We start from the raw sequence: 27588 nt of genomic DNA, 5'->3' as shown, positions 1-27588 counted from the left end.
GTATACAAAAGTGAACATTGACAGGTGCAAAGGCAGCAATATATGATAAAACAAGACGGCAGCTAAAGAAGGACTTCCCTATTCATCCCCAAAAAACCTGCCAGGTGAGCAGCTGATTTGACCACTTCTGGTGCTGACGTAAGACAACCTGCGTCCCACATGTTTATTTTAATGAAATAAGTTTATTTCCATCATATAATCAACCATCAACCATTCTGTGTGACCAGTTTAACAGTACAGATGATACATATTTAACAATCATACACATTTACACACAAAAAGAAAAGAAAAAGAATGACGGAAAAAGGAATAGGCTGAAGCCAAAGCTTATATTTGGAGGGATTACCCCCAATACTTCTTAGACGGAAACACAAATAATGACAACATAAAGGAAGTAGTTGAAAGCTTCAATAATTTCTTTGTAAATATTGGAAGAAAGGATTCCAGACCCAGTTTCAATTGAGGACTATAATGATACCATAGAGCCAAATCCCAACTCCATGTTCCTCAGTAATGTGACACAGGAGGAAATAGTTATAATCCTGTAATCTAAGACTTCAACTGATTGTAATGGAATTGATATGGAAACCATAAAAAAGGTTCTAGAAGAGATCTCAGGACCATTCATGTATATTAGTAACCTATCATTTTAAATACCCAAACTAAATGAAAATAGCTAAAGTTGCACCAATTTATAAGACTAGAGACAAACACCAATTTACAAATTATAGACCTGTTTCTTTACTTCCACAGTTTTCTAAAATCATTGAAAAAGTGTCCAATAACAGATTAGAGAGTTTCACAAACAAACATAGAATACTAGAAGAGAAGCAATATGGATACACAGCTAATATTTCAACTTTGATGGCTTTCATTGAAATGACAGAAGAAATGAGCAATGCAATAGATAGTAAAAAATGTGCAGCAGCAGTGTTGTTGGATCGAACTAAAGCATTTGACACAATTAATCACAATATTTTCATCAAAAAACTAGAAGGATATGGCATCAGAGGGTTGGTCTTAAACTGGATAAGAAGTTATTTAACCAACAGGAAACAATACGTGAAGCTAGGCCAACACACTTCTACAACACTAAATATATCCTGTGGTGTACCTCAGGGATCAATACTAGGACCTCAATTATTCAATCTCTATATAGATGACATTTGTAAAGTTACAAAAGATTTAAAGTTAATATTATTTGCAGATGATACAACAGTGTTTTGTTCAGGAGAGAACACACAGAAGATAATACAAATAATAACAGAAGAAATGAACACATTAAAAAGATGCTTTGACAATCTTTGAATCTCAGTAAAAGTAAAATAATGCTATTTGGTAACAGTAGAAGAGAAAGTCAGACACAAACACAAATAGACGGAATAGAAATTGAAACAGTAAATGAAACCACATGTCTAGGTATAATAATTGATGAAAAATGACTTCATATTCTCTACTGCTCACTAGTGTTACATATCTGACTTATTGTGTAGAAATATGGGAAATAACTACAAAAGTACACTTCATTCATTAACTGTGTTACAAAAAAGATCAGTTATAATAATACATCATGTTGGATATAGAGAACATAAAAACTATGTATTTATTGAATCAAAAATACTGAAATTCCACCATATAGTGAATTTGTAAACAGCTAAAATGATACACAAAGCAAACTATAACCTGCTAGCCAAGAATGTACAACAATTCTCAACAAAAGAGGAGAAATATAATCTTAGAGAAAAATGTAATTTAAAACATTTGTATGCACGTACAACACTTAAGACCTTCAGTATATCAGTATGTGGAATTAAATGATGGAATGGATGAAGCAAAGCAATCAAACAATGTACTAATATGATCCACTTCAAGAAACTCTTCACACTTAAAGTGTTTACAAAGTACAAAGAAGAAGATAAACATTCTCAATTTATTTCATCCATCATTGATTTTCTACATCATCTTGTTGTATGCATGCATGTGTGATGTATCATGTTGTATGCATGCATGTGTGATGTATCATGTTGTATGCTTGCATGTTCCAAATAAACTCAAAGTCAACACAACTCAACTCAACTAAAACTTGGTGGACATTCAAGCCACAAAATGCAAATGGAGTATTGTTGGTGTATTTTGGATGGTTATAGAGGACCTCCCATTGGCTCCATTGCAAGTGGACTTTTATTTACATTTATGAGTTAGAATTAGGGCTGGGTGATATATAGAATATACTGGATATATCGTGGGTTTGTCTCTGTGCGATATAGAAATTGACTATATGGTGATATTGGAGTATACGTTCTCACACAGTTGCTTTTAGCTGCAGGCATTACACTACAGGCTCTTCTCACTCTTTCTTGTCTCTCCTTCTTACAGAGACATAAAACAAGCGCACCTTCTTACGTACGTCACATACTGTCACGTGTGCAACGTCATACGTTCTCATGGAGCAGACAGGTAGCGGCATGGTAACGTTAGCTGTGGTGCCAGTGGTAATATGAGAGAAAGAAGGTGCTAATCTGGTAACAAATGAAGGAATAAATAATTCCCAAGACAAACAGCAGGGGGTCCATCGTCTGGCGGTGGTTTGGCTTCAAGCAGGTAGATGGTGAACAAGTATGCTGCAAAAGCGTTGCTACAAAAAGTAGCAGCACTGCTAATGTAGCATCATTTGAAAAGTCACCCGCTAGAGAATGAAGAGTGCTTGAAACTCCACATGTCAACATCTCCGTTCAGTGCCACACCCACAAAATGCCCAAGCAACCATTTCCAGATCAACACCGTATGAAACAAATAGTCAACAACAGAACGAGATAACGTCCGCAGGAACCTACCACATAGCGAAGGACATACACTATTTGATTTCCTATAATGCAGCTCATTTTTATTTGACACTTATTGAAATATCTTGTGTGACATCAAGCACGAAAGTGCACTTTATTTGTTTTAAACTATTGTAGTGGCGTTCTGTACAAAAAGTGCACTTTAATTTAGTGTTGTTTTGATATGTCATCTTAGTGACATCAAGCACAAAAGTGCACTAATAGCTTGTTTTAAAATGTCTCTGACAATCTTGAACTTTCTGTTTTGAAATGACATGAATGTTTGTGCCACTGCTTAATAACTGTTTAATAAATACACTTTTGCTAAATTGACTTAGTTGTGATTTCCCTCTCTGCATGAAAGTTTAAAAGTAGCATATATTAATGCAGTATGAAGAAGAATGTTTTAATGTAGACACATAGAATCATCATACTGCTGTGATTATATGCATCAAGTGTTCATTCAAGGCTAAGGCAAAATGTCCACATATATATGGTGTATCGTGACATGGCCTAAACATATCCACATATATATGGTGTATCGTGACATGGCCTAAACATATCCACATATTAAGAAAAGGCCATATCGCCCAGCCCTAGTTAGAATACGATTTTTATTTTATTTTTTTAATATATCCACCATCATGTCTTTTATAATGATTGTGAACGATAGAAAAATTCCCCCAAAAAGTGCAGTTCTCCTCTAAATTCCAATGATTAGATTTAAGACTTGAAGTGTATGAGCATGAAGTGATGAAGCCTACTTGGATGAGTCTTCTAAGACAAAGTGAACAGTCCAGTTGTGATGGATTGAATGCCCTGAGAATAAAATGATATGTGCTTACTTGGACTGTGATGAAGCTGTGAGGACTCAGGTGCTTTGTCTTCATGCTCTTCAGTCTTCACAGAGACAACAGTCAGTGGAAACTTGCTGACATCATCCTCCTCCTGCCCTACAACACACTCTCCCTCCTCTTCCTCTTTCATGTGTGGATCCTCCTCTTCCTCTTTAATGTAGGTGGTCTGTGGACCCTCCTCTTCCTCTTTAATGTAGGTGGGCTGTGGATAATCCTCTTCCTCTTTAATGTGAAGGGGCTGTTGAACGTCTGTTGGGTAAATAAGTAAATAAGATAAAGAGAGAATAGAAATAGTTTTGGACTGACACTGTTAACACAATGACATTATTTGTGTTCTTTCGTGTGTTGTGTTAAAAGTGTGTAGCAAAACAACCAATAAAAACACGGGAAATACTTCCTTTTGTCCCAGGCACTAAAATTCATTCAAAAGTGAGCACAAAAACTGACTTGGAAATTTGATGAGGAGCAAGTTTTTTTTATAAGTACAAGGCAGCATTGATTGAGGCATTCTTAACTTTACACTCACTGATATAAAGTGTGTAAATATTGTATTCTGTATACGGTCTATGACATCTAAACTTTATCTTTAAACTTAACCATAATTTGTGGTGTAGAATGACGTCTGGAACTCAAGATAGTTCCACATGTCTGGGAACGCCACCGACGGATAATCCTTGATATTACTCAACAAATCTTTAGGGATCTATTCCGTTTCATAATTAGATTTGTTTCTCGTATCTGATTTTCGCAGGAAGATCTAGGCCAGGGGTGTTTAAACTAATTTTAGATGGGGGGCCACATGGACAAAGATCTACTCCAAGTTGGCCGTACTGGTAAAATTACGGCAAGATAACGTAAAAATAAAGACAACTGCAGATTGTTTTCTTTGTTTAAAAATACAAACAAACACATGTACAAATCATGTTGTTGTTTTTTATATACAATAGTATTCTATCTTTAGTTGTCCTTTTTTACACTTTCAGAATGAATTATGTGATAATGTTCATCAGTCAACTCATTGGTGTTCATTTTCAATCTATCAAGATAAATAAATAATATCAAAATCAAAGTACAGGATGTTATTGATGTAGTTTGCTCATTTTCCCCGACTGGTGCGCTAACATCATGCGTTTTAGTTGTGTTTTACATATGTAGCATCATCTACAAAGATACAAATAATTGCTATTGCGACATCTAGAGGACACATTTAGAACAGCAGTTTCTTTCATTAAAAAATTTCGACTCATTTTTGTACTTAGCAAACTCATCCCGCCTCATTCACTCATTCACACACTAATGGCGGAATCTGCCATGCAAGGCGCTTACCACGACCCATCAGGAGCAAGGGTGAAATGTCCTGCTCAAGGACACAACAGACGTGACTAGGTTGGTAGAAGGTGGGGATTGAACCAGGAGCCCTCAGGCACGGCCACTCTACCAACCGCGCCACTAGCCTTCCACCATCGACCTGCCTGCTAGCCTTCCACCATCGACCTGCCTGCTAGCCTTCCACCATCGACCTGCCTGCTAGCCTTCCACTATTGGCCTGCCTGCTAGCCTTCCACCATCGGCCTGCCTGCTAGCCTTCCACCATCGACCTGCCTACTAGCCTTCCACCATCGACCTGCCTACTAGCCTTCCATCGACCGGCTGTTTGCCTCCAGCCATTGGCTTCGTCTACGGGCTTCCACCCTTCGGCCTTGGTCGCTAGTCTTTAGCCCTGTCTGCTAACATCTTCAAAAGTGGTGAAACAAGTGGAACTTCTCCTCTCACTATGTCACAAATTATTATATTGTGTTTTATACTTTTGTGTGGTTTTACTGGTGTCCCAAATGGGTCTGGTCACCCCCACTCACGAGCTATGCTACTTCAAGATGCACAGTTTGACATATTTGATAATTTGACATTTCATCATAGTGGCAGCTACAAAATAACCTCTGCCTTATCTCAGTTGAAGATTTCTGTGACTTTGGACAAAACAAAATGGCTGCATACTATGGTAGAGTCCATTCATTCTTATTGTTTTTGAGGGATCACGTCAACATTACTGCATCCTCCCCTATTGTGAGCACTTACTTTCACAGATTAAAGACCGACTCAAAAGATGGTAACTTTAAGCGCAAATGTTTAGTTATATTATTGTTATTGCTCTCAGGAAATGTTGAGACTAATCCAGGCCCTGATACACCTACACAATGTTTTACACCTGCAGATTTCAAAACTAGATCTGGTTTTGGGATTATTCATATCAATGTTCAGAGTTTACTCCCTAAACTGGATATGATAAAGATCTGGATAAACTCAACAAATGTTGATATTGTAGTCTTATCTGAAACTTGTCTTAAACAATCTGTGCTTGATAAAGATATTTACATTCATGGCTATAATGTCTATCGTACTGACCGACAAAGAAAAGGTGGTGGAGTGGCCTTATATATTAAGCAGAGGTTTGATGTTAAATTAGTGCTCTCTGAATCAGTAAGTAAAGAACTTGAACTGTTAGCACTTGAAATCGAATTAGCTAGAAATCACCACATTATGGTAGTGGGGTGTTATAGGCCTCCATCTGTCCCTAGTAATTCCCTATCTACTCTTGTAATGCTTCTGTCTCAACTGAAATACAAGGAAATAGTGATTTGAACTGGGACTGGCTCACATCTGTGTCTGACTCTTTGAAAGCACAGTGTGAATCTCTAAATTTAACACAATTAATTAACTCAGCTACAAGACGTAATCCTTAATGCCCTCAAAAAGCTACACTCATTCACTTAATTCTAACAAATATGCCCTTTAAATGTGTTGCATCTGGTGTTTTCCCTAATGATGTGAGTGATCATTGTGTGATTGCAGTAGTGCGAGACACAAGGATTCCTAAAAGCAAGCCTCGTCTTCTTGAAAAACACAAAATGAAAATATTTGAGACGCAAGCTTTTTTACATGACTTGCATCTTTTCAATTGGAATAGAATTGCTCTTTTTGATAATGTTGAACTGGCTTGGAAATATTTTCACAAAAACTTTTTGAGTACCGGTATAGTGAACAAATGTTCTTGAGTATAGTGAACAAACATGCCCCTTTTAGAAAATGTAGGGTTAAAGGACGTGACAATCAGTGGTTTACATCGGACCTGTCAGATGTATTGCATGAGCGTAATGCTGCTTGGGCCAGGGCACGCAAGTCAGGGTTAGAAGCAGATTGGTTGAATTTTAGACAATTAAGAAAACAATTGACCTCTCTCCTTCGGAAAGTCAAAATTAGAATTGCATTTCTCCACAACAACTGAAAACCTCAAACACCCAAAGAAGTTTTGGAAAATCATCAAATCTTTGTCCGCCTGCTGTAATTCAGTCAATCTCCCACCTAGTATACTTGTTGATGGTGTCAGAGTAAGTGACAGAAGAGAAATGGGTAGTCATTATAATAATCATTTTATTAACTCTGGTTTTCTCTATAATTCTGACAACTTTACTGAAGTTCCGCTAACTCCGGAAAGAACCGTTGAAAATACCCAGGTTTTTAACTTTACTCCCTTTACCACAACAGAGGTCATGAGGGCTCTAAAACAACTTAAACCTAGAAAGCCAGCTGGCTCAGATAAGTTGGAGACGCACTTTTTAAAGTTGGCAGCTGAAATTATAGCTGGACCACTGACTCACATTTTTAACTTTACTCTAATTTCAAATGAAATCCCCTTGGATTGGAAATATGTCCTTGTAATCCCCCTATTAAAAGGAGGTGACCCTTGTAATCTAAATAATTACAGACCAATCTCTAAACTCTCTGTTCTGGCAAAAGTGATTGAATCCCTTATCAGTGAACAGATAAAAGACTTTTTGGACACCAACTTTATTCTGTCACCATTTCAGTCAGGTTTTGGCAGAAACCACAGTACTGTTACTGCTGCTATGAAGTTTATAAATGATGTAACTGAAGCTCTTGACAAGAAGCAGTGCTGTCTGTTCCTCTTCATTGAATTTTTCAAAGGCATTTGATACTGTTAATCATGTCATTTTAATCAAACGTCTTTCAGCTATTGGTTTTTCTCAGCAAGCAGTTGGATGGTTTGCAAATGACCTCACAAGCAGAACTCAGGCTGTTCAGATAGAAGGTTCCTTCTCGGACATACTGCAAGTGGAAAAGGGTGTCCCTCAAGGTTCTGTGTTGGGCCCATTATTAATTAATAATCTTGGACAGAATATTCTGAACTCAACTTTCCATTCCTACGCTGATGATACTGTCATATACTGCACAGCACCCACTCCAGCTGAGGCCTTTAAATATCTACAACATGCATTTGACAGAGTACAAGAACAACTTTGCTATCTTCAATCCAGCTGAGGCCTTTAAATATCTACAACATGCATTTGACAGAGTACAAGAACAACTTTGCTATCTTCAACTGCTTTTAAATGCAGAGAAAACAAAGTGTATGTTCTTGACCACGTCAAAAACTGTAAGATCAGCACTGTGTGAGAACATTTGAACAAGAAATGGGCAACAAATTGTGTTAGTATCTGCTTTTAAATATTTAGGATTTTAATTGATGACCACTTGAGTTTTAAGGAGCACATTCAGTATGTTGCAAAAAAAACATGACACTTTTAATGGGATTATATTATAGAAACAAGTCTTGCTTTTCTTTTACTGTGAAACAGAAATTGGTGGAAACAACCTTTTTACCTGTTATTGACTATGGAGATGTGTTGTACATGAATGCTACTGCTGGTTGTCTCCACAAGCTGGATAGTGTGTACCACGGGGCACTGAGATGCATCACCAACTTACTCACCATTATGTGTTATACGCAATGGTTAACTTACTCACCATTGTGTGTTATACTCAATGGTTAACTTACTCACCATTGTGTGTTATACTCAATAGTTAACTGGACATCTTTATGTGCTCGACGCCTCAATCATTGGTATGTGTTCATCTACAAAACCATTCTGGGTATCACCCCATCTTATCTGTCTTGTCTTTTTACAAAGAAACAAGGAAGTCACAATCTTCGTTCAATGAATGTTCTGCAATTTGTCGTCCCCAAAGTAAGAACTGAACTGGGCAAGAAAGCATTTAGGTTTTCAGCAGCGAAGGCTTGGAATAACCTACAATCCAATATTCAACTTCAAACTCTTGTTACATTGAATGAGTTTAAAGCTTCTGTGAAAGGATTGCAGTCTACCTTGTCTGTATGCACATGTGTCATGTCAGCAAGTTTTAATGTTGTAAATGTCATGTTTTATGTGTTGTTTACTGTTTTAATGTAACCTTGCTGCTGCCCTCTTGGCCAGGTCTCCCTTGGAAAAGAGATCTTTGATCTCAATGGGATTTTTACCTGGTTAAATGAAGAAAAATACAAACAAAAGAAAAAAACAGCTGTTTATTTGAAGTCTTAAAGAAGTCAACTATGTGTGCAGTGCAAGGTGAAATGCAGTTATGTCATCTTCTTGTCAATAACACACACATCAACCTTTTGCGTGTTGTTGCTTCCTTATTTGTCATTATTCAAAGCTGATGTTAATGTGTAGCAGCGGCAGCTGAACTCAATGTGACAACGTGTCATAGTTACGTCAGTCAGCTGGAATTAAAAATACAAATAGTTGTGTCATTAGTCCAGAATCTTCACGGTCCTCATGGACGACATAATTAGGAACCAGTACTAAAAAAATGGTACTTGGTATACATCCCTAATCTTCACCACTAAACCTTTGAAATATGCTGACATATGTGCTGCTAAAGGTAAATAAACAGTAGCCATATTGAATGTTTGCCTTCATTTGACCACGTGAGGTAAGGAGGACGGCCTCTAGGTCACATGGTTACACCCCAGCAATTACACTGTTGATGATTGATGAGCATTCATTTTTAAATGATGGTGTTAAAAAGCAAGTACCGTATTTTCCGCACCATTAGCCGCACCTAAAAACCACAAATTTACTCAAAAGCTGACAGTGCGGCTTTTAACCCGGTGCGCTTTATATATGGATAAATATTAAGATTCATTTTCATAAAGTTTCGTTCTCGCAACTTCGGTAAACAGCCGCCATCTTTTTTCCCGGTAGAGCAGGAAGCACTTCTTCTTCTACGCAAGCAACCGCCAAGGTAAGCACCCGCCCCCATAGAACAGGAAGCGCTTCTTCTTGTACTGTAAGCAACCACCCGCCCCCGGAAGAAGAAGAAGCGCGCGGTGCATGCTGGGATATGTGACGTTTCATTTCCATTTGTGTGTTTATGTAAAGACCCCAAAATGGCTCCTATTAAGTGTGTTGTCTGTCTAATTATAAATAATGCAGACGAGGCGTGTTAACTGAGTTCTCAACGTTTACTCACAGCGTGCTCATAACCACATTCTAACTCCCAGCATACAACAACGCTTCTCAGGGCTACCGCGCATGCTCGTAACTATCGTTGCATGCTGGGTAGTGTAGTTGTTATATTTGCTAGCTCATAACATCACATTAAGAGACACGCTTACGCGCTTAATTCAATACTCGCCGTCATTCCGGGTGGATTGACAAAAGACCTCCAGCCGCTAGATATTGGTGTCAACAGGGCATTCGAAGCTAGACTGCTAACTGCGTGGGAACAGTGGATGACGAAGAAGCGCGCGGTGCATGCTGGGATATGTGACGTTTCATTTCCATTTGTGTGTTTATGTAAAGACCCCAAAATGGCTCCTATTAAGTGTGTTGTCTGTCTAATTATAAATAATGCAGACGAGGCGTGTTAACTGAGTTCTCAACGTTTACTCACAGCGTGCTCATAACCACATTCTAACTGCCAGCATACAACGCTTCTCAGGGCTACCGCGCATGCTCGTAACTATCGTTGCATGCTGGGTAGTGTAGTTGTTATATTTGCTAGCTCATAACATCACATTAAGAGACACGCTTACGCGCTTAATTCAATACTCGCCGTCATTCCGGGTGGATTGACAAAAGACCTCCAGCCGCTAGATATTGGTGTCAACAGGGCATTCGAAGCTAGACTGCTAACTGCGTGGGAACAGTGGATGACGAAGAAGCGCGCGGTGCATGCTGGGATATGTGACGTTTCATTTCCATTTGTGTGTTTATGTAAAGACCCCAAAATGGCTCCTATTAAGTGTGTTGTCTGTCTAATTATAAATAATGCAGACGAGGCGTGTTAACTGAGTTCTCAACGTTTACTCACAGCGTGCTCATAACCACATTCTAACTGCCAGCATACAACGCTTCTCAGGGCTACCGCGCATGCTCGTAACTATCGTTGCATGCTGGGTAGTGTAGTTGTTATATTTGCTAGCTCATAACATCACATTGAGAGACACGCTTACGCGCTTAATTCAATACTCGCCGTCATTCCGGGTGGATTGACAAAAGACCTCCAGCCGCTAGATATTGGTGTCAACAGGGCATTCGAAGCTAGACTGCTAACTGCGTGGGAACAATGGATGACAGAAGGCGAACACACATTCACTAAGACAGGGAGGCAGCGCCAGACGACGCCAACATCTGCCAGTGGATCGTAAATGCCTGGGCAGATATTTCGGTCACAACTGTGGTCCGAGCTTTCCGGAAGGCAGGATTCACAGAACTGCTGGATAACAGTGACACTGACTCCGATGACTTCGACGAGACGGAACCGGCCATTTTGGATCTCACATTTGCCCAACTTTTCACTTCGGACACCGAAGACGAAGGATTTACGAATGAAGAATAACTTCAGAAAGTGAGCGCTATGTTTATTTTGTGTGTTGTGACATTAACGTTCGAGCAACATTATGTTGCTATTGCTCTGCACTATTTTGAATTTTACTATGTTTGTGATTGCACATTTGCGTACATTTTGGGAGTGAACAGAGTTGTTAGAACGCTGGTTTTTAATATATTATTAAAGTTTGACTGACCTATCTGACTGTTTTTTTGAAATTCCCTTTAGCGCAGCGTAGGCGCGGCTTATAGTCCGGGGCGGCTTATTGGTGGACAAAGTTATGAAATATGCCATTCATTGAAGGTGCGGCTAATAATCCGGTGCGCCTTATAGTGCGGAAAATACGGTATATCTCCATCTTTAGTCATAAATGTGGCCCCCGGATGAACATGTGTCACAAACATTGTATTAGATGATATGTGGATGTTGTGCTTACTTGGACTGTGATGAAGCTGTGAGGACTCAGGTGCTTTGTCTTCATGCTCTTCAGTCTTCACAGAGACAACAGTCAGTGGAAACTTGCTGACATCATCCTCCTCCTGCCCTACAGGACACTCTCCCTCCTCTTCCTCTTTCATGTGTGAGGGCTGTGGATCCTCTAAAGTGAAACTGTCCCCCTGCAGATGAGGGAGACATTCTTCTTGGTGTCCAATCAGCTGATGGATGTCTACAGGACACAAACAAAACACATTTTAACTCCTACATGCTAAATATTAAATCGTACATGAAATATAGGGCTGTGGCTATTGAACATTTTATTAATCAAGTGTTCTACTGGAAATGTTTTCGATTAATCGAGTAACTGGATAAAGCTTAGTGTTGCTTGGTTAAAGACAAATTTAAGCGAGTTTAAGACATTTCACTTAATAATGAACGGCCAATTGGTTTGAGATGGTATGAGATCAAGATGTCATCTTTAGATCAGGCTTTGTTTTTTCCACAATCACTGCCACATTAAAAAGTTAAAGTACCAATGATTGTCACACACACACTAGGTGTGGCCAGATTGTTCTCTGCATTTGACCCATTAACCTTGATCACCCCCTGGGAGGTGAGGGGAGCAGTGAGCAGCAGCGGTGGCCACGCCCGGGAATCATTTTTACGGTGATTTAACCCCCAATTCCAACCCTTGATGCTGAGTGCCAAGCAGGGAGGTAATGGGTCCCATTTTTATAGTCTTTGGTATGACACAAGCTACTGATCTCAGGGTGGACACTCTAACCACTAGGCCACTGAGTAGGTGGATGTAGCAGGTGTTGTAGTAGGTTAATGGCTGCACCAATATGAAGGAAATAACAGGTCAGTACAGCTTTTACACACATAAATAACTTGTCAAACCTGCCAGCTAGCAGGCTAGGTTTACAGATGGTAACTGACGCGGACTTTGTCTTACCTCTCTTATTTTTGGAGGTCAAACTCTGGAGCTTTACATACTCAGGAGTTTGCACTTAACCTGCTCTCTGGAATATTCCCCCGGTGACTGTGTGAGTTTTGTGTAAACATGTTGATACACTTTGTTACAAACTGAGAGGAACATCAACCTCTCATAAATATTGTGTGTCTGAACAATTCATCTTCCTATAGACAATCTATTGAAGAAAAGTGTTAATAATAAATATAAAGTTAGTAAAGATGTGAGAGTAAGAAGTAAACAAACCTGTTGTGTGTAACACAACTTGATGTTTTTCATGTTGTCGCTCCTTCTCCTCTTTTGTTGGACAAAGTTCCTCCTCGTACTCTGCTATGGTTCTTTCGCACATTTTCACACAATCACAACACTTTACACTCACACTTGATCTCTGCTTAGCGATGTGTTTTCATCTCTCTTTGTTAGCAGCTAACAAGCTAAGCTAACTAGCAAGCTAAGCTAGCTGGAGAAGTGCGCTCAGACTAATATACAAACAGTTATTATGACTCTATTTAATAGAGTGTAATAAAGGACATATATGTGTACATGGACGCACAGATTAAGAACACTGAACTGTGACGACTGCAATAACGTCTTCACCGTCAGACGCCATCTTGCTTTATCATCGCCCTGTTTGCTTCGCGCGCAGTCTTGTCAGATCTCGCGAGAGAAACAATTAACCAGCTCTTTTCCAGATCTCGCGAGAGAAACAAGTAGAAACCAGCTCTTTTCCAGATCTCGCGAGAGAAACAAGTAACCAGCTCTTTCCCTCTCCACCTCCGGTACAACTATTTCAACATTCTGAAAATAAAAATAAACTTTTACATTTTCAAAACAAAGACATACAACTTATTTTGGTAAATAAACAGTAGCTTATATGACCCCTTTAAATGATAAGTTGGCTGATCAGAGCGAGACGAGTCGTGGCTCCTCAGCTTCATGCAGGACGGAGTGGTAGGAGGCGTGGGCGAGGTTGACTGACTGCAAAAGACCACACCATTATTTTTAAATCAATCTAAATATTGCTCTAGTTGGTATTTGTGTTTGAAATCCTGTTGTAAAGGTTTGTACTTTCAACTGTAGTTGTAAATATTAAGTGGAATTTTATTATAATAACCGAATATATTCCCTTATTTTGGAATAGTTGCAATTAAAGCAATACATGAATCACAACAGCTGTAGTCTCAGCACTTTGTAGCGCCCTCTGGCGTGAGTGTAAAAGCTTACAGCACCTGGTATTCCCAGGCGGTCTCCCATCCAAGTACTAACCAGGCCCGACCCTGCTTAGCTTCCGAGATCGGGCGTGTTCAGGGTAGTATGGCCGTAAGCCGAAAGACGAGGTAAAACCAACCTTTTTAAATGAAACTCTTACAGACGGGATGGGAGACAATTGTTATTTATCTAAGAGCCTGGCGCGCATGCGTACACTAATGTGCTTTTTCTGGCTGTGTGATTGTCTTCCTTTGCTACGGCGGTCAAGTTGCTTTCACGGTGGATATTTGCCTCCGGAGCTCCAGCGGAAGCTCCCCCTCACTGTGCCCACACTGCTCTCTCATGCTGCGGGGAGATTGCAGGAGAGGTGCCGCTCTCAACACTACTTTATGCTTAGGGACCGTCAATAAATTACTATTGTCTTCGAAGATGTATATCTGCTACATCAAAACACTGATTCATCTAAAAGAGGTCAAATAAATAGTCCTACATTTTTAATATCGTTCCTGATTTTATAATTTAAATATTTTTTTAATGTAAACAATAATTATTTGTTTTAAAAGTCTCCATGTCATCATGCAACTTAGTAACCAAATTCCACTTTATATTAGTCGTGCTAACCTTTTATTTTAAAATAGGATCAAAAACATTTTAATATTAAAAACAAATGTTTCTTTTCAATAGATTCCTGGTCATATGACCTAAAATCCCAAATTCACTTGATATTTGAAGTGTTTTCTCGAATGTGTTTCACACCTTTTGTTTTAAAATGTAAGTTTAATTGGATTTTATATAAATTTGTAATATTGAAAACCATGGTTTCATTTTTAGCTCCCGCAACAACTACGACTATCCAACATAAAACCAACTTGACTCTCATTTGGAGCTAATAAAAATGTTGATAATTATCTGTATAAGACATATCATGCACATGATCTTTATTAAAAAACTTTTTTTTAATAAAACCCTATTTTAAAATAAAAGGGTGTGCGTTACACTAAAAGGTTAGCATGACTAATAAGTGGAATTAGGTTACTAAATTGTATGACATGGAGACTATTGGGAAAATATCCTTATTTTTTTATATTAAACATAGATATATATGTTAGAATTATGAAATAATGGGCATGCACAATAAGGAGGTATGACTAATTATTTACCTTCTTTTAGATGAATCAGTGTTTTGATGTAGCAGATATACATTTTTCAAGACAATAGTGATTTATTGACGGTCCCTAAGCATAAATCAAATCAAATCAAATCAACTTTATTTATAAAGCACATTTAAAATTTACCACAGGGGTAGCCAAAGTGCTGTACAATGAGCAGGTTAAAAGATAAAACGAGTACCGAGCAAACACAACACAACACAAACAGAACACGATAAAAAATAAATAATTAAAATAGAATTAATAAAAACATAAAAACATAAAAACAGGATCACAGCAGGTGTATTATGGGGCGCCATTGCAGGATGGATATCACTCAGTGTTAAAAGCCATGGAATAAAAGTATGTTTATAAGAGAGATTTAAAAACAGGAAGAAAGGAGGCTTGTCTAACACTCAGGGGTAGGTCGTTCCAGAGCTTGGGAGCAGCAACGGCGAAAGCTCTGTCACCTCTAAGCTTCAGCCTTGTGTCAGGGACCGTCAACAGCAGCTGATCGGCTGATCTTAAGAATCGGGTGGGGCAGTAAGGCTGAAGGAGGTCGGAGAGATAGGTTGGCGCGAAGTTGTTTAGACATTTAAAAACAAATAAAAGGAGTTTAAAATGTATTCGGTAACGCACAGGGAGCCAGTAAAGGGACGCTAAAATAGGGGTGATGTGCTCACGTCTGCGGGTCTGTGTTAGCAGACGAGCAGCAGAGTTCTGCACGAGCTGCAGGCGGGCGAGGGAGGCCTGGCTAATGCCAACATACAGGGCATTACAATAATCAAGACGAGTCGAGATAAAGGCGTGGATTAATTTCTCAAGATCATGTCTTGAGAGCTGTGATGAGGTGGCATCTGAATGCAGCTGGGATAGGCTCCAGCACCCCCTGCCACCCCAAAAGAGACAATGGGTGGAGAGCTGCACCTCACACAGCCAGAAAAAGCACATTAGTGTACGCATGCGCGCCAGGCTCTAAGATAGATAATAATTGTCTCCCATCCCGTCTGTAAGAGTTACATTTAAAAAGGTTGTTTTTACCTCGCCTTTCGGCTTACGGCCATACTACCCTGAACACGCCCGATCTCGTCCGATCTCGGAAGCTAAGCAGGGTCGGGCCTGGTTAGTACTTGGATGGGAGACCGCCTGGGAATACCAGGTGCTGTAAGCTTTTACACTCACGCCAGAGGGCGCTGTTTCTCACTTCTTGCAAAAATAAAAAACAATGCTTTTTATTTCACTTTCAGTTTTACAAAAAGACATGTCATTTTATAAATTCACCAGTCACGGATAGTCCGTCAATATGTATATGTTCAACACCAGTTTGGCTGTTACTGCAATATAACAATATAACAATGTATCGTAATTAATAGACAATATGAGAATGTGTGCTGTATAAATGAATGAATGAATTACTTAATTTAATTAGAACACAACAGGAGCAGTAAATATGCAGGGATTACCTAAACTGATGTGTTGTGTTAATTTAGCAATATATAAGGTGTCATATGTAGAATTTGCATGTCAAGTGATCATTAAATGTCCCTGATATGTCAAAAGGCGTTAATAAATCATGTTCTTTTCCAATACCTCTATAACTGATAACAGTAGTTCAGCTGGGATATGCTCACTTCATAATTAGATTTACAGCCCCGGAATCTTGTTATTGTTTTCATTTCCATGTCCCGCCCTCTACCGTTTGACCAATTAGAAAGTCTGTGAGTGTGTCACATCCAGGTTGCCAGTTACACACCGTCATCTTCGTCTGGCTACTGCCACTGGTAAAGTTACTAAACATGTCAGACCTTAGTCAATCTAAAAGGCCTCGTTACCATTTTCAACTTATTCATGACAAAGCCAGGAACAAAATGAGGATTTGTATCAGGGATGCCTTTGAAAGATGGAGACAATTGAAGGCAGAGAAGATTTTTTCATCTGATGCCAAACTTGCTAATTTCCTTCTTGAAAGGTAAGTCAGGCATTTACGTTTTCTAATTACTTGTAATAAATGGAAATGGACATTTGGTATGTAAACTATATTGTCCAATACAGTCTATGATCTTGTCTAACAAAGCTAGTATGTTCCTGCAACCAATGCTTAGTGTGATGGTGCTCAGCTCCTAGTGTAATGCTTAGCATGCTAGCCCGGTCAATGACACATCCACATATAAGCTAACGGGGGAAATATATGCCTGTTATCCTGTATGTCCATGTGTATTTGAACTGACAAGGTAAAATATATTTTCCATAAATAAAACCAATGTGGATATGTGTAGTGTCAGTGCCTATTTCCTTCTCAACATGCTGATAGGCTGAGGAAATGTGTTCCAACATTAGCACGGCTGTTGTCATGGCAATGTGAAAGGTATGGAGACAGACACATCACATGATCAAATAATTCCTCATTGGTGTAGCCTATAGACACACCTTAGTAAAATGTCTCTTTAGTTTTGGGCGTACATTAGACTGCTAAGCATGCTCTGCTTATTTTCACCAGTAGAACCTTTGCTAGTGTTGGTTGTAGTTTGTTTTAGTCTTGGTTTTCTGATAGTACTGACAACAACCATATGGTTGCTATTTGTTGTGATATTGTACGCAGGCATGATTGCACTTCTTCCTGAAAAAAGCCTAATTCTGTGTAAAATGTGTTGGTTAGAGATTTGTTATTGACAAAATGCTTGTCTATTCAGCATTTATGGTCCCAGCACCTCAACCCTTAGTAAGAGGCAGTGGAAGTTGGAAGTTCCTTGGAGTAGCCCAGTCCATGGAGCTGGATTCGGCTGCGTATCTGGCAACCTCAGTCAGGGAGAGAGGAGGGGGACTACAGAATGTTGACTGTGATTGCAGTACCATTTCTGGCCACATTATTACATATGGCACCTTTAAAAAAAAAGCATGCATGTCAGCTTTATGTTAGTAGTAGGGGTGCATGATAAATATTGTACAGATAATTATCAATCTATATATATTTTTTATTAGCTCCAATTGAGAGTTAATTGGGTTTTATGTTGGACATTCGTAGTTGTAGCGGGAAGTTGAAAAGTAACCATAGTTATCAATATCACAAATGTATTATAAAATCCATTCATTCATCCATTTTTTATTGCTTGTCCCTCCAATTAAACTTAAATTTTAAAACAAAAAGGCATGAATGACACTAGAGAAAAGCACTTAAAATATTAAGTGAATTTGGTATTTTAAGTGAATTAGGAATCTTTTAAAAAGAAACCAAGATTTTTAATATGCAAATGTTTTTTTTTTTATAAAATCCTATTTTAAAAAAAAGGGTGTATATTATATAAAACTGGATATCCATCCATCCATTTTCTACCGCTTATTCCCTTCGGGGTTGCGGGGGGCGCTGGAGCCTATCTCAGCTACAATTGGGTGGAAGGCGGTGTACACCCTGGACAAGTCGCCACCTCATCACAGGGCCAACACAGATAGACAGACAACATTCACACTCACTGGATATGAATGATAAAAGTAGGAAATAATGGGCGTGCACGTTAGCACGTTATTAAGGAGGTAGGACTATTTATTTGACCTCCTTTTAGATGAGTCAGTGTTTTGATGTAGCAGATATACATCTTCGAAGACAATAGTAATTTATTGACGGTCCCTAAGCATAAAGTAGTGTTGAGAGCAGCACCTCTCCTGCAATCTCCCCACAGCATGAGAGAGCAGTGTGGGCACAGTGAGGGGGAGCTTCCGCTGGAGCTCCGGAGGCAAATATCCACCGTGAAAGCAACTTGACCGCCGTAGCAAAGGAAGACAATCACACAAAGGAAAACACAAATAAGCCACGTGAGCTCTGGAAAATTCTCAACATCCAGCTTCCTGGCTGCAGCCAGAAACTTAAAACCAGACTCACCAACATCAGCATCAAGGAGGGTGACTCCCTCATTACAGACAGAATGGAGATAGTAAGCAGACTTAATGCCTTTTTCACCAGCATAGCCACAACTCTTGTCAACAAGCTGTCCCACCACTCTGGTCGCTTTGGTGTAGAACACATTAAAGCCTTCTACAGAAAGCTAGGAGTATCCAACAATCATTTCAAATTAGAAATGGTCACAGCTGATGAGGTGTTTAAAAAATTGAGCGTGCTCCACCCAAACAAGGCCACCGGCCTTGACAATATCCCCTCCAGATTCCTCAGGGACTCTGCCTCCATTATTGCCCCGATCATCACGCACATAATAAACCTCTCAATTTCACAAGGCCAAGTATCAAAAGATTTTAAGATAGCAAGAGTAACTCCCCTCTTTAAAAAAGGAAGCAAATTGGAACCTGGCAACTATTGACCTGTTTCTATTCTCAGTTCCATTTCGAAAGTAATGGAAAACATAATTTATGAACAGGTCGATAGTTACCTTGCCACTAATAAACTCATGTACAAATTCCAATCCGGCTTCAGAACTAACCACTCCACTGACACATGCCTTCTCTATCTGACTTCAGAACTAACCCCTCCACTGACACATGCCTTCTCTATCTGACTTCAGAACTAACCACTCCACTGACACATGCCTTCTCTATCTGACCGACCACATCAAACATGAGGTGGACGTGGGCATGGTCATGCTGGACCTTCAGAAGGCCTTTGACACTGTTGACCACGCTATACTGTTGGATAAGCTCAAAGCAATCGGATTTGATAAAACCTCATCGAGCTGGATGCAATCTTACTTGGAGGGGAGGGAGCAGGTGGTTGAGTTTAACGGCACCGTGTCCCCCCCCTCTCAGTGAGCTGTGGAGTCCCCCAAGGCAGTATATTGGGGCCTTTACTGTTCCTAGTATACATAAACGACTTGTCATCAGCATGCGACTGTGAATTGTTTTTGTTTGCGGATGACTTGGCCCTCCTGGTATCAGACAAGGACAAGTCACAGGTGGAGAAAATCCTCAGTGCTGAACTCTGTAGAACTTGCACCTGGCTCGCTGACAACAAGCTATCCATACACTTGGGTAAAACAGAATCCATCCTGTTTGGGTCCCACATCAACCTTAAGAAAGTCAATGACTTCACTATAAAAGTGGGTGACATTGTTATCACCAGGAAAGATTAGGTCACCTATGTAGGTTCCATTCTAGAGGCTAATCTTTCCTGTGATAAAATGTCAACCAAGGTAATCAAAAAGGTCAACCAACGAACGAGATTTCTCTGTAGAATCTCCTCTCTGGTCAACAAAAGCACCATGAAGACTCTGGAGGGAACTCTCGTTCAACCCTTTTTCGATTACGCATGCACCTCCTGGTACCCTAGCACCTCCAAAACCCTCAAATCTAGACTCCAAACATCCCAGAACAAGCTAGTCAGATTACTTCTAGACCTCCACCCCAGATCACACCTCACTCCTACCCGCTTCTCCAAAGTGGGCTGGCTCAGGGTGGAGGACAGAGTAAAACAACTTGCACTGAGCCTAGTCTATAAAATCCGCTACACCTCCCTGATACCCAAGTACATGTCAAACTACTTCCTTAACGTAAATGACCGCCATAACCACAACACCAGGGGGAGCTCCACTAACCACGTTAAACCCAGATTCTCCTCTAACAAAGGTCTTAACTCATTCTCTTTCTATGCCACATCAATGTGGAATGCACTCCCAACAGGTGTAAAAGAAAGGGCATCTCTATCCTCCTTCAAAACCACAATAAAACAACACCTCCAGACAACTTCAACCCTTGACTAACACCCTCCCTTCCTCATCATTCCTCTTCGGATTGTAAATAATCAAATGTAAACAATCAAATGTAGTCACTTTTTCTTACAATTTCTGATCTCTCTCTCTGTGTCCAATACTTGCTGTACATATGTACCAAGTCAGACCTACACTGTTCCAATGTCAATTTCTCTGAAGTGTTGATACCAACCAAATGTAACCCCCCCCCCCTCCATATCCCACACCCCGGATTGTAAATAATGTAAATAATTACATTTATATACTGTGATGATTATCTTGTGTGATGACTGTATTATGATGATAGTATATATCTGTATCATTAATCGATTTAAGTGGACCCCGACTTAAACAAGTTGAAAAACATATTGGGGTGTTACCATTTAGTGGTCAATTGTACGGAATATGTACTTCACTGTGCAATCTACTAATAAAAGTTTCAATCAAGCAACATGCATCTGCTAGCTCATGATCGCCACCACTTCTCAGTGTGGCGAGTTGAAGTACTACAAAAAGCACTCAGTGCTTAAATCTGTATTTTTAGTCTTATTATCAAGGAATAATGAGGTCACACTTATATTAAAACATTAATGCTAAGGTTTCGTCCAGTATTGGGCCAGTGATGATGATGATGATGATGAAGATGTATATGTGCAAGTGAACAATTGGATCCACAAGGTACAACAACCCTTTCCACAGACTACACACACACATCAGAAACATAAATGTTAGAAGCCTACAACAATATATGTGAAGAAGACTTTAGGATTAAAAGTGAAGATGTGAGGTGAAATAAGTACAAATGCAGCAATAAAAACAAGCAACTCCACTCACGATGGCTCTAAAGTTCAGTGATGTGTTGCTAACTTCAGCATTTTTCTTCTTTGTTGATGTTTTGCAGTAGTTAACATCCATGATGTAACAATGCTGCTAATCTACCAGAGTCCACATTTTGTTAACCATTTTATTCATTCATACTTTTAATTGGATAATAACATCAATAAAATGCAATTGAAAAAATGTGTGGAAAAAAACAATGAAAATAATAAGATGTCCTCTCTTCAAAGATGAAAAAATAGAATAAAATAGTAGCTACATATATATTATTTGATAAATGCACACAACTTAAAAAGTAACTACAGGACAACATATAAGACTAGAAGATGAGAAGCACTACATACAACATCAAATATACATTCATATTAAAGGGGAACATTATCACCAGACCTATGTAAGCGTCAATATATACCTTGATGTTGCAGAAAAAAGACCATATATTTTTTTAACCGATTTCCGAACTCTAAATGGGTGAATTTTGGCGAATTAAACGCCTTTCTATTATTCGCTCTCGAAACGATGACGTCACAACGTGACATCACATCAGGAAGCAATCCGCCATTTTCTCACTTTCGTCGGTGTGTTGTCGGAGGGTGTAACAACACGAACAGGGACGGATTCAAGTTGCACCAGTGGCCCAAAGATGCCAAAGTGGCAAGAAATTGGACGAAATTTGTTCAAAATACGAGGGTGTGGGGAAAGCCTACGAAAATGGTCAGTCGTTTGTTCCGCACACTTTACCGACAAAAGCTATGCTACGACAGAGAAGGCAAGAATGTGTGGATATCCTGCGACACTCAAAGCAGATGCATTTCCAACCATAAAGTCAAAGAAATCTGCCGCCAGACCCCCATTGAATCTGCCGGAGTGTGTGAGCAATTCAGGGACAAAGGACCTCGCTAGCACGGCAAGCAATGGCGGCAGTTTGTTCCCGCAGACGAGCGAGCTAAACCCCCTGGATGTCTTGGCTCACACCGTTCCTTATGCCACCGAAGATGATCAAGAGAAGAATATCCACCCTAGCTTCCCTGGCCTGCTGATATGAGGGTATGTCTACAGAATATATTCATTGATGAAAACTTTATTCATTACTTGCGGTTTTACGTACATTAATATACATAATCTGTGTTTACCAATAATTTAGCTTAAAAACATTTATTTTTTTCAATCATTCGAGTACATTCTGGTAGTCTTGTGTAATGCAGTATTTTGTGTCTATTTAGGTATGGTTAACCTGAGTGCTGAAATCGTGGAAAAAATATATGTTCTTAGCGCGCCTGAAATGATCTGTCTGCACTCTCAAAGTGCATGTTGTTGCCAAATGTATTTCATATGCTGTAAACCTAGTTCATAGTTGTTAGTTTCCTTTAATGCCAAACAAACACATACCAATCGTTGGTTAGAAGGCCATCGCCGAATTCGTCCTCGCTTTCTCCCGTGTCGCTGGCTGTCGTGTCGTTTTCCTCGGTTTCGCTTGCATACGGTTCAAACCGATATGGCTCAATAGCTTCAGTTTCTTCTTCAATTTCGTTTTCGCTACCTGCCTCCACACTACAACCATCCGTTTCAATACATGCGTAATCTGTTGAATCGCTTAAGCCGCTGAAATCCGAGTCTGAATCCGAGCTAATGTCACTATAGCTTGCTGTTCTATCCGCCATGTTTGTTTGTGTTGGCATCACTATGTGACGTCACAGGAAAATGGACGGGTGTATATAACGATGGTTAAAATCAGGCACTTTGAAGCTTTTTTTAGGGATATTGCGTGATGGGTAGAATTTTGAAAAAAACTTCGAAAAATAAAATTAGCCACTGGGAACTGATTTTTAATGGTTTTAACCCTTCTGAAATTGTGATAATGTTCCCCATTAAGTGTTTTTAAATCCCTGCAGCTTCTATGACTGTTACACACTTGTGTTTACTGGCCTGATACTTAAACCTGAACATCTTATCACACACAGTGCAACTAAACGGTTTCTCTCCAGTGTGCGTTCTCGTGTGTGTGGTCATGATTTGCTTTCTGGAGAAACTCTTCTTACAAACATAGCAAGTAAAAGGTTTCTCCCCAATGTGTGTCCTCATGTGTAATAAAAGTTCCTTTTTAGTGTTGAATCTTTTAGCACAAGCTGAGTGTCAGGTTCAAACACTGATGACATATATTCATCAGACAAGAAGCAAGGAATCATGCAGAGACAGAGTTCAATTTAGCTCATGAGGAGAACCCATGGAGCTGCACACTTAGTCACAGTCTCGCCCTACGCTCTAAGGTTCAGCTCCCGCGTCCCTCTATTTATTCAAGAGTTCCACAGTCAACATCACTGAGGCCGCCTCTAAAAGGAGTGGTCACATATATTATGCAAAGCAGGTCCAGGACGCACAATACGTGACAGAATGTGGTGGTGGCCTTGTGATTTCGCCTTGTCTCCGCTTCGTCAGCGTGCTGTCGTCTTATCTTCGTAGAGGTCCTTGAAGTCCTTGGCTGTTAGCGGGCTAAAACAAAGAGGCCACCCCTCAGACAAGAAGTATTTGTCCTTGCATGAATAGAAAAGTCTAACTTAAGCACAATAACTAATAACTAAAGCAACAGACTTTAAGGATACTAAAGTTAGTGTGATAATATATATACATAATTATACCAACACTGAGCAAGTAAAAGGTTTCTCTCCAGTGTTTGTTCTCATGTGTAATATCATGCCATTCTTAGTGTTGAATCTTTTAGCACAAGCTGAGCAAGCAAAAGGTTTCTCTCCAGTGTGTGTTCTCATGTGCATGGTCATGATTTGCTTTCTGGAGAAACTCTTCTTACAAACGGAGCAAGTAAAGGATTTCTCACCTGTGTGTGTTCTCATGTGTAATATCATTTCATTCTTAGTGTTGAATCTTTTAGCACAAGCTGAGCAAGCAAAAGGTTTCTCTCCAGTGTGTGTTCTCATGTGTCTGGTCATGTGTTGCTTTCTAGAGAAATTATTCTTACAAACATAGCAAGTAAAGGGTTTTTCACCTGTGTGTGTTCCCATGTGTAATATCATGTCATTTTAGAGTAGAATCTTTTAGCACAAGCTGAGAAAGCAAAATGTTTATCTCCAGTGTGTGTTCTCATGTGTATGGTCATGTGTTCTTTTCTGGAGAAACTGTTCTTACAAACAGAGCAAGGAAAAGGTTTCTCTCCAGTGTGTGTTCTCATGTGTGTGGTCAAGTTTGTATTTGTGGAGAAACTCTTCTTACAAACAGAGCAAGCAAAAGGTTTCTCTCCAGTGTGTGTTCTCATGTGTATGGTCATCATTTGCTTTCTGGAGAAACTCTTCTTACAAACAGAGCAAGTAAAGGGTTTCTCACCTGTGTGTGTTCTCATGTGTAATATAATTTCATTCTTAGTGTTGAATATTTTAGCACAAGCTGAGCAAGCAAAAGGTTTCTCTCCAGTGTGTGTTCTCATGTGTGTGGTCATGTGTTCCTTTCTGGAGAAATTCTTCTTACAAACAGAGCAAGTAAAGGGTTTCTCACCTGTGTGTGTTCTCATGTGTAATATCATTTCAGTCTTAGTGTTGAATCTTTTAGCACAAGCTGAGCAAGCAAAATGTTTCTCTCCAGTGTGTGTTCTCATGTGTCTGGTCATGTGATGCTTTCTGGAGAAACTCTTCTTACAAACGGAGCAAGTAAAAGGTTTCTCTCCAAGATGTGTTCTCATGTGTCTGGTCATGTAATGCTTTGTGGGGAAACTCTTCTTACAAACGGAGCAAGTAAAAGGTTTCTCTCCAGTATGTGTTCTCATGTGTAATATCATTTCATTCTTAGTGTTGAATCTTTTAGCACAAACAGAGCAACTAAAAGGTTTCTCTCCAGTGTGTGTTCTCATGTGTTCTGTAAAATGACTCTTCCATCTAAATGATTTCCCACAATCAGAGCAGTCAAAGTGTTTGTTGTTAGTGTGATGTCTCGTATCACCTTTAGAGTCATTTTTACTCTCCAAAGGTTTTTGGATGTGGTCACTGTGATCAGAAGAGTGTGACATCATGTGGTCCATGTCTGACAGTGGAGCAAAGATGCTGTCTGGTTCTGACTTGATATCTTCACAATGCTCTCCATCAGCTTCTGTGATGTGTTGACTTACAAGCTCCGCCCCTCTGTTCTCCTCACTTTGACTGTGATGAAGCTGGAAGGACTGAGCTTCATCTTCATCATGAAGCTGCTCCTCTTTAATGTGGGAGGGGGCCTGTAGCTCCTTCTGTCCCACACTGGTGTGCCACTCCTCTTCATGACTCCCCGCTGACACCCGCTGGACGTCTGCAGAACAAATGAGGTGTTACTGTATTGAAGTTTGCAGTATTCAAACTATTGACATGTGAGCTAGGCCAAATAGACAGTGATGGGCAAGCTACCTGGACAATGTAGTAAGCTAAGCTACAAGTTACTCTCAATTAAATGTAGCTAAGTTATCCTCAGAGAATTGTAGCACGCTACACTACAAGCTACACTGCAAAAGTAGCTTGCCACATCAAATATATATATATATATATATATATATATATATATATATATATATATGTATATATATATATAGGCCCACATGTATAATATCAATGTTTATGTTGTCCATGGAAATAAGTTAGTAAGAAGCAAAAGAAAAACAACCAACCATGGATGACAAAAGGACTGAAAAATGCTTGTCACAAAAAAAAGACATTATATGGAATATTAATAACACAGACATCTATAGAGGCAGAAAATAAGTATACGAAATATAAAAACAAGCTAATTGGTATACTAGGAACATGTAAGAAGGAATACTACAGACAATTATTAAAGAAGAACAGAAACAACATGAGAGCAACATGGGGCATCCTAAATAGCATCATTAAAAATGCTGCTAAGAAAGATTACCCCCAGTACTTTCTACATGGAAATACAAAAAATGACAATATGAACCTAATAGTTGAACGTTTTAATGATTCAAAATGTCTAGGTATAATAATTGATGATAAATTGAACTGGAAATCTCATGTAAAAAATATACAACATAAAGTAGCAAGAAACACGTCAATAATGAATAAAGCAAAACATGTTGTAGACCAAAAATGACTTCATATTCTCTACTGCTCACTAGTGTTACATATCTGACTTATTGTGTAGAAATATGGGAAATAACTACAAAAGTACACTTCATTCATTAACTGTGTTACAAAAAAGATCAGTTATAATAATACATCATGTTGGATATAGACAACATACAAACACTTTATTTATTGAATCAAAAATACTGAAATTCCACCACATAGTGAATTAGCAAACAGCTAAAATGATACACAAAGCAAACTATAACCTGCTAGCCAAGAATGTACAACAATTCTCAACAAAAGAGGAGAAATATAATCTTAGAGAACATTTTAATTTAAAACATTTGTATGCACGTACAACACTTAAGACCTTCAGTATATCAGTATGTGGAATTAAATGATGGAATGGATGAAGCAAAGCAATCAAACAATGTACTAATATGATCTACTTCAAGAAACTCTTCACACTTAAAGTGTTTACAAAGTACAAAGAAGAAGATAAACATTCTCAATTTATTTCATCCATCATTCATTTTCTACATCATCTTACTCATCTCACCATATGAAATATAACTTACTTCACTCATTATTATTTATTTATTTTTATTGTGATTACTTATGGAGTATATTGTGAATACATTGATAACAGGAAGTGAACAAAAGTGTTAGCAACTGTTATGTAAAAGAAAAGTGGTAGAATTAAATAAGCTCTGCTTCTTCCTACTCCTTTTCCAACATGTTGAATAGACAAACTGGAAATTGTGATGTATCATGTTGTATACATGCATGTGTGATGTATCATGTTGTATGCATGCATGTGTGATGTATCATGTTGTATGCATGCATGTGTGATGTATCATGTTGTATGCAT

General features: G+C 39.1%; 2 protein-coding genes, 1 non-coding gene and 1 pseudogene across 3 annotated transcripts in view; 1 reads left to right on the top strand and 3 right to left on the bottom strand.

Moving 5' to 3' along the window:
• LOC140680170 (uncharacterized) overlaps positions 1 to 3816 on the bottom strand; it is a 28890-nt gene extending 25074 nt beyond the window's left edge. The window contains exon 1 of the mRNA XM_072916548.1: positions 3668 to 3816. Coding sequence (XP_072772649.1) covers positions 3668 to 3809 — 142 coding nt within the window. The 5' untranslated portion in view covers positions 3810 to 3816. The remainder of the gene's footprint in view (positions 1 to 3667) is intronic.
• LOC133570603 (uncharacterized) overlaps positions 1 to 27588 on the bottom strand; it is a 95949-nt gene that overhangs the window by 49518 nt on the left and 18843 nt on the right. The gene's annotated exons all lie outside the window — the stretch shown is intronic.
• Positions 14000 to 14108, bottom strand: LOC133571217 (5S ribosomal RNA; annotated as a pseudogene).
• Positions 16192 to 16310, top strand: LOC133571156 (5S ribosomal RNA). The gene has a single exon (XR_009810313.1). It is a non-coding gene; the product is annotated as a 5S ribosomal RNA (ribosomal RNA).

This window comes from Nerophis lumbriciformis, linkage group LG28 (genome assembly GCF_033978685.3).
Source record: "Nerophis lumbriciformis linkage group LG28, RoL_Nlum_v2.1, whole genome shotgun sequence".
NCBI lineage: Eukaryota > Metazoa > Chordata > Actinopteri > Syngnathiformes > Syngnathidae > Nerophis > Nerophis lumbriciformis.
This window is presented reverse-complemented; position numbering and strand designations above follow the sequence as displayed.